The following is an 8718-nucleotide window of genomic DNA, read 5'->3' as shown; positions in this document are numbered from 1 at the left end:
AGTTATTGAATGTAATCAAGATCGAGATCAGTAGATTTCTAGCTAGTAAAGATATCAAGGGATATGGAGATAATGCAGGAAAATGTTGTTGAAGCAGATGATCAGTCACGATCTAGTTGAATGGTGGAGCAGACTCAAGGGGCCGAATGGCTCCTATTTCATATGTTCTAATGCCACACACCTGGGAACAGATAGGGAGGTGAATTTGAGACCAGGAAGAGATCAGCCATGATCTGATTGAATGGCAGAGCAAGCTTGAAGGACTGAATTGCCTACTTCTGCTCCAAATTCCTATGTTCCTATATTGAAGAGCACTGTGTGGCTTTATACACAGTAAGAGTTTTAACAACACCAGGTTAAAGTCCAACAGGCTTATTTGGTAGCAAAAGCCACAAGCTTGTGGCTTTTGCTATCAAATAAACCTGTTGGACTTTAACCTGGTGTTGTTAAAACTCTTACTGTGTTTACCCCAGTCCAACGCCGGCATCTCCACATCATGGCTTTATACATCCCATGACAATGGCTGAAATGTGAAGATTTCAGATAAAATGTAAAAAAAAGTTAATCTTGCATAAAGTTTCAAATTTTTATTTAACATTTGTACATAATAAATACAAGTTTTAACAGCCAATACACTGCAGAAAACATTTTGCACATTTGCTTTCTCTGCTTGAAGTGCTGACACTGTACAATGTATAATATGGATAATTAGCCCCATGTATAGACAATTAAAAGGGAACATATAGTTTGAAAACTCTTGGTTCTTAATTTAGAGCAATAATACGTGAGAAAAATATAAAATATGGGCAAACTTGCAAATAATCAATAGGCAACTGAAGGGGGAGGAGGAAGTCAATGAAGTTTGGATGAATTGGCAACAGCAATATTGTCAGGTTATAAAAATATGGTCTGTAAACATCATAAAAGTAAACAAAAGAACTTCAGAATACAAAAGAATTTAAAACGGTGCTAACAATATCTGAGTGCAGTTTTAAAGAAACAATAACCTTTTTATTGTAATATAACTCAATGTGTACTTTATTTATGTCCCTGCTTTTATTCCTTTCCCGTTACAATAACTATTTGTGCTTTCTTCTTGTAAATGCCATTACAAAGGGTCATGTTTCTTCAAGGTAACAGTTCTTGGCTTGGTGATTAAACTCAGTCATTGAATATTACTAAGTAGGTTTGGATAGTGGGGTTTTTAAACCAGGATTTTAATTTACAGTTCACGAGGTATGTAGCAGGTAGCATCACCACCAAGGTGATGGAACTCAGGATTAGTTGTTGGCAGTATATGTATGTCTGAAGCTGCAAAACACAACTAAAACATGTGGCCTCCAGTTCAAAGGCTCTCAACATGGCTTCAGTAGCTTCAACTAAGCCACATGTACACACAAACACTTATTTCACAACCTTTCTAGTTTTATACTTAACCTCTTCAAGCCAAACATTTAAAACATAGGCAGATAAAACATTTATGGGTAGGGTATTCTTTAAATGACAATCTATCAGAAATTTTCTGTGTGGTATACTATTTAACGAGGGTTTACAGAATTACTCAAAGAATGTACACAGTTATCTGCTTACACTAAGCATTATTTGTTCAGTGACTTGCCATGACTTCAATTAATCTACACAAAACAGATTAAGTCAGATCCATGCCTTTGGGGCTAATTTCTAAACTATTATACAGCTTCCAGAAGTTGTACGATAACAGCCTTAGAAGTAATTGTCTAGTTTTATATAGTCATAAATCAAAGATGGGTCAAATCACACAGGAACAGTGAGTTATTAACTCATTTATAAAGCTGCATCACTCCTTCCTCAAACTATCTGGTTAATCAGGTGATCATTAAAACTTTATATTCATCCATTGGGAGGGCTTAAACATTCTTTGCAACTTTAATAAACTGGTGCTTCAAAACCATGTATAATGAATGAAAACATTGACCAATTAGTACCTTGGAGTACTTTTACTGTTGATATTCTCATCAACAATCCTTTCCAGTACGGTGGACTGAACAGAGATCAGCCACTTCCAGTCTTATTCGAGTGTTTTACCTTTCTTGATCAACAGAAGTACTCCCATGCCATGGAGAGACAAAAGCACAAGATTCACCTGGTTAACACCTAAAGGCTTTAGTTGATAGCTGGCAAAACGCAGCGCATTTTGGCTGTTCTGAACGCGGCCACAGCTGAAATCAAAAGCTGTCTTGAATCAGTTACACAAGCATGTCAATTTTCCGGATCAGAGTTTGTGTAAGGTTTGCACAATTGCTATTATTTTGTAATCACAAATCAATTTTAGGAGATCAAACTGATGCATGTAAAATCTATGCTACCCTCAAAGCTTTCATACAAAGCTTACTTCTTCCTTGATTAACCATGACAAGCATTTAGAAATTCTACCATATACCTGATGCAAGCATACAAATCGCACATTTTACTTTCACTCTAAGCAGAAATTCTGATTCAATCATAATTCTCAACCAACTTGTGTAGTCATTAAGATTCAACTCTTAACAACAGTAATTTACACGTCTTTTTTTTTGGAATTCCACACTTTTTACTGCTTTCTTTGCTTTCCTGATTTGACACCATTCTTCAGCTGGAAAGGCACCGCACGTCAGTAATGAGCATCTCCAGGATCATCACCATCAGATTACATTGGTTACCAGAAAGCAAAACTTTCAGGACAAGAAATATTTCCCAGCAAATTCCACCACCTCCCCCAATGAAATGAATAATGAACTCATCAATGAGAGCTTAGCCCCTATCAGACTTGATTTGGAGGTGGGGGGGGGGGGGGGGGGGGGGGGTGGGGAGAGAAAGGGGAAGGGATGTTGAGGCAGAAGGCATTCAAATTCTAGCCCTTTAATGGCAGTCCTCTGCTTGCCACTACAAGCCTGTCCTGCAGGTTTTAGTTTTCTGATGATTTACCATGTACACGGTGATCATTTGGAACATCATACTTTTACATGTAGTGTTGTAAGCGAACAGTGATATGATTGATTGCATTTCAGCGTACTATACAGTGCTTTTACGACATGGTTATTTCGATGTGTGCATATATTATATATACATGTACTATAGAAATTAATCAGTTTGAAAAGAAAAGCACAAGTGGAACAGGCTGCTAAGTCCAAGCTAGGGGTTTATGCAATGACAAACTAAAGAGAGATATTTAAAAATGAATTGCCAGGACTTTTATTGGTTGAAACAATGCAAATCAAGCTTGAATAAAGGAAAGTAGGCTTCGAGGTTTGAAAAGATAGAGTTGAATATCAAGATGGATCATAAGTGAAAGTCTCTTTCCAATGTCTACATAACTTTTGAAAGATTAATACAAGGCTAGGTCAAAATGCAGAATCTGAACACTGTGGTTTTGCTTGGATGTTATAAGTCAGCTGCAGGACTCAAATCTAATTCCCAGTGGAGATCATTTGAAGTGGTTTAGAAGTTCTTACTATGAGGTCAAATCTGCAGTTGAATTCAAAAATGCAATTGCCAACCTCAGTTTTTTCTCCAACAGTATTGGAATACGTGTATTAACACTGACAAATAGCACTCTTATTGTGAAAGGGGAAAGATAAGAGAGAGCAAAGATTTTGAACAAGAGGCAGTCATCAGATTTGAAGTCTAAAACTAATAAATTGGATCATTCGAGAACAGACTATGTGAAGAGTTAATTTCTGAACAGGGTCATCTCTGTCACTCAAATTTAGCAGTCTTTATGAAATCACTTGGAAGTTATTTATTTAGTGTTTATAGTTTGCAGCAACTGAAATGTTATTCTTAGCTTCTTGTCCTGTTTCTCCAGTTTTCTAACCCTTTAGTACATTCAGTATAGTAAATCTGAAACCCCCTGACTGTGAAATAAAAGTTGAAGTGTGCATAAAATTCAGAAATCTGAAGTGCGCTCGAGCACAAGGCAATTTAAACATTCGTTCTCACTGTAACAGTGGAGATATTTTTAAACTTATAAGCTTCAAACCTGCCAGCCCCATTTAAATGTGGCAATTAAATATTTAATTAACTCACCCAAGAAACAAGTCAAATGGCTTACTGCGATCATAAAGTTGCATTACTCAGCAATCAATAAAGCCTCTCTTCCAGCTTAATACTGTCATTAATATTTCAGGGAGCACAACATCAATTTTGAAAAAATAATTAGCCTGTCAAGAGTTAACAAATATATGCAATTTAAAAAGTAGTGATCTTAAAGGGTTTGTTTTAAACTAAAAGGAAAGGAAATGTCACCCCAGAAGACAAGCAGATCCTTTTCTCTTATTCGAAGACGATTCATGCTCGCTGGAAACATGTGTATGAAGTTTCCCATTTTAGCATGGCCTTAATGTCTTTTCTTTCTTGACTGGAAACATTGCATAAATATTAGTCATACACAATTATGGAAAACTAAGACTCTTTTGAGTTAAGATAGAGGCATTTCTTTGTATTTATTCCCTTATTTGTCTGATTTGTTTTCTTTGCACTGGAACTACTGAGAGGAACCAGCCCCTCTTAAAATAATTTCTGTCCTTACTCAAGCCTATCCCCACAATTTTTCTAGTCCATTCCACACTACTGCACGTTACAGCTGGATACATGTATACAGACTGGATTAATACTAAAGGGAGATATGTTCAACCTTGAGGCTACAGTAATGTGCTAATGAATGTACAATATAAATTGTATGAAGTACATGCCTTGTGCCTTTTTTTAAAAGAAACTTTGCTTCTATCTATATTCTTCAGCCTCAAAACAATGATGAGTGATTGACTGATATAACAATCGTATCTGTATCTGGCACTATAGGCACTGGTACAGAAATCAGCAGCTATGTACTGGAATTGTACCAGAGAAACATATGTTTCTGATCCAAAACTGTGCCCTGCACAGCACCTTAGGCATATAATTACAGAAGTACCAGACTCTGCTGCACTGGGGACAGAGGAAGCAGTGTGCTAAATGTCTTTTAAATGGAGGACTGAAACAGGATTGGACCCATCCAAAGTTAGATTGGCCAAGCAGTATTCCCCTCATTGAACTAAAAAAAGGCAAAAAAAAAACATATGGTCCAATTTAAATGACCAGAAAGATATAGTGGCTACAAAGGCACAAGATTTTGTAAATCAAAGAAGGAACGCCGACTTTCCTCATGATCCGCACACTTCATAATTGCCTTTTTCCGTTGTCTTCCACTGCTCCTTGACTGCAGATTCCTTTGCACTGATGGGGCAGAGAACGTAAAGGAATCCGATATTGAAAATGCTGAATAATTCAGTCTCAAGTCTGATTAGACAAGGGTGATCTGTAGCTTACACCAGAGTTATTTCTACTTCCTCTGTCTTTTCTGCTTTTCGGCGATGGTGCTGGGTAGGCGGAGGTGGAGCAGCCCGTACCTGCAAAAACAGTCATGTCTGCATCACATCCTGAAATTAATCCTTTGCTTTAATTTTAGGACAGATCATGTTAAAGTCTTAAGAGTCTCTGTAAAAGTGTCATGTAGTGTTGTTGGGTCCCTTTGATTAATCGGATAGTAGAACCAGAATAACCCAGATCCCAGGGCTTTGTTCAAACCGTTATCAGAAACATACTGAGTGTCATTTCTGAATGGTTGTTGCTCTGTGGCGGAACAAAATAAATAGTTCTGTGGGATACAGCCACCATGAAAGTTGTCACCTCTCCCATTACTCTGAAATGTTATAATGACAAGACCACATTAAAAAAAAAGACAAACATACCCACCCCATCTTCCAATCACTCCAACAACGTGCCTCTCACTCACGCATCTGTGTTCTACCAGGCATAAAGTACCCGTCCCCGATACATCCTTTCTTCCAGGTTTTGCTGCATTTGGACATGGACTGCTTCAGTATGAAGAGTCATGAATGCTACTGACCAATGTGCAATCATCAGCCTACATCCCCACCTTACGTAACAGACCTTATGCAAGAAGGAAGGTAGCTGAAGCAGCTGAAGATAGTTGAACCTCGGGCACCCTGAGGAACTCCTGCTGTGATGTCACAGGACTGAGATGATTGACCTCCAACAACCACGTTCATTTGTGCCAGGTATAATTCCCACCAGGAGGGCTTTCTGTGTATTCCCATTTACTCCAGTTTGCCAGGGCTCCTTGATGCCACACTTGGTCAAATGTCACCTTGATATCAAGGGCGGTCACTCTCATCTCACCTCCCAGGATTGGCTCTTTTGTCCACGTTTGGATCAAGGCGGCAATGAGGTTTGGAGTGGAATGGCCCGGCCAGAATCCAAACTGTTCAGGTTATTGCTGAGTAAGCACCGCTTGACAAGGCTGTCAATGACTCCTTCCATCACTATGCTGATAACTGAGTGTTGACTGATGGGGCGGGTTGGATTTGTCCTGTTTTTTGAGAGGGGGCAGATCTGGACAATTTTCCACAGTGCTGGATAGATGCCAGTGTTGCAGCTGAATTAGAACGGCTTGGCTATGAGCATAGCTAGTTCTGGCGCACAAGTCCTCAGTACTATTGCCGGAATGTTGTCAGGACCCATAGCCTTTGCTTTATCTAGGACCTTCAGCCATTTTGTGAAATCATGAACAGAATCAAATTGGCTGAGGACGGGCATCGGTGACACTGGTGACCTTAGGAGGAGATTGAGATGGATCATCTAACTGGCACTTCTGGCTGAAGATGGTTACAAATGATTCAGCCTTGTTTTTTGCAATTAAGTGTTGGACACCCCATCATTGAGAATAGGGATATTTGCAGAGTCTCCTACTCCTGTTAGTTGTTTAATGATCCACCATCATTCACCACTGAATGTGGCAAGATTGCAAAGTTTAGGTCTGATCTGTTGGTTGTTGTGAGATCGCTTAGCTCTGTCTATCACTTGCTGCTTATGCTGCTTAGCATGCAAACAATCCTGTGTTGTAGCTTCACCAAGTTGACACCTCATTTTTAGGCATATCGTCCTGCACTCCACCCTTGTTCTCTATCCTAGAAACAGGGATGACCCCTGGCTTGACGGTAATGGTAGTGGGTGGAATATGCCGATCCATGAGGTTACAGATTACGGGTGAGTACAATTCTGCTGCTACTGATGGCCCATAGTGCCTCATGGATGCCCAGTTTTGAGTTGCTAGATCTGTTGCAAGTGTATCCCATTTAGCAAGGTGGTAGTCCTACGCAACATCCCCAATGTGAAAATGGGACTTCGGCTCCACAAGGATTGTGCTGTAGGCACTCTGACCAATGCTGGCATGGACAAGATGCACCTGTGACAGGTAGATTGGTCACAAGGTCAAGTAGGTTTCTACCAGTTGTTAGCTCCCTCACCATCTTCTGCAATGTCCTCAGCAGTTAAATCCTTTAGGACTCGGCCAGTTTGATCAATAGTGGTGCTACCGAACCAGCCACTCTTGGTGACGGGTATTGAAAGTCTCCCATCCAGACTCCTTTCTGTGCCCTTGCAACCCTCAGTGCTTCTTCCAGTTTAAAAAAAAATCAATTTACGGGATTTTGGTAACGCTAGCTCGGCCAGCATTTAATGCCCATCCCTAGTTGCCCTTGAGAAGGTGGTGGTGAACTACCTTCTTGAACTGCTGCAGTCCCTGAGGTGTAGGTAAACCCACAGTACTGCTAGGGAAGGAGTTCCAGGAACTTGACCCAGTAACAGTGAAGGAATGGTGACATATTTCCAAGTCAGGATGGTGAGTGACTGGAGGGGAACCTCCAGGTGTGATGTTCCCATGTATCTAATGTTGGTGTTCAACATGGAGGAGCACTGATTCACCAGCTGAGGGGTAGTTAGGTTGGGGGGCAGTAGAATCAGCGGATGTTTCCATGTTTATGTTTGACCTGATGTCCTGACTCTCAAGGCAATTCCCTCCCAATTGGATACCACTGTCACCATCGCTGATGAGGCTGTCTGTGCCTGTGAGACAGGATTCTCAATTGAACAGTTGTGAACACTTATGGAATTATACATCAGTATGAACCAATGTCTTTAAGAGAGATCTGGAGGATGAGGCAGTAACATTGCTAAAGCTTGAAAACAATGTTACTTGCAGCAAGGCAAGATTGAGAATCAACATGTAGAACTTACCGGTCGGATTTTTCCAACTGAAGTTTCTGGAGTGTCTCTCTGTGGTTGTGGATTTGTAGATGCTTCTACAAATAAGCTTTCATGATCTGAAAATCGAACGCAAATAGTACATTCTGATATGTCATCATAACAACATACTTTCTGATAGGTTAAAATGACAATTTTATACTCCATTTGTACCATTTTAGCTCCAGAAAGAACTCAAATATTATATACTTACAGAATAGACACATGGTTATAAGAACGTAAGAAATAGGAGCAGGAGTAGGCCATCTGGCCCTTCGAGCCTGCCCCGCCATTCAACAAGATCATGGCTGATCTGAAGCGAATCAGTTCCACTTACCCGCCTGCTCCCCATATCCCCTAATTCCCTTATCGATCAGAAAACTATCTACCCGTGATTTAAACATATTCAACGAGGAAGCCTCCACACATAGGGCTAGATTTTATGTACCCCCCCCCCCCCCCCCCCCCAACCAGCATGTTAGAAGGTTGGAGACAGCTTGCAAAATACAACACGAGGCCTTCCTGTCCACTCTTGACTTGTTTCCCATTTTATGGTGGGCGGCGAGGTGTTAGGTACCCTGGTTAATGGCCACTTAAGTGCCTCGTTCTGCCTCTGCC

At 40.3% G+C, this 8718-nt stretch overlaps 1 protein-coding gene across 1 annotated transcript in view; it reads right to left on the bottom strand.

Annotated features, from left to right (window-relative positions):
• Positions 1-574: 574 nt before the first annotated feature.
• Positions 575-8718, bottom strand: part of fchsd2 (FCH and double SH3 domains 2) — a 178859-nt gene continuing 170715 nt past the window's right edge. The window contains exons 19-20 of the mRNA XM_078221460.1: positions 8095-8180; positions 575-5405 (exon numbers count right to left, since the gene is read on the bottom strand). Coding sequence (XP_078077586.1) covers positions 5322-5405; positions 8095-8180 — 170 coding nt within the window. The 3' untranslated portion in view covers positions 575-5321. The remainder of the gene's footprint in view (positions 5406-8094; positions 8181-8718) is intronic.

This window comes from Mustelus asterias, chromosome 10 (genome assembly GCF_964213995.1).
Source record: "Mustelus asterias chromosome 10, sMusAst1.hap1.1, whole genome shotgun sequence".
In the NCBI taxonomy this organism is placed as follows: Eukaryota; Metazoa; Chordata; class Chondrichthyes; order Carcharhiniformes; family Triakidae; genus Mustelus; species Mustelus asterias.
Note: the sequence above shows the minus strand (reverse complement) of the source record. Positions and strands in the feature narration are given on the sequence as shown.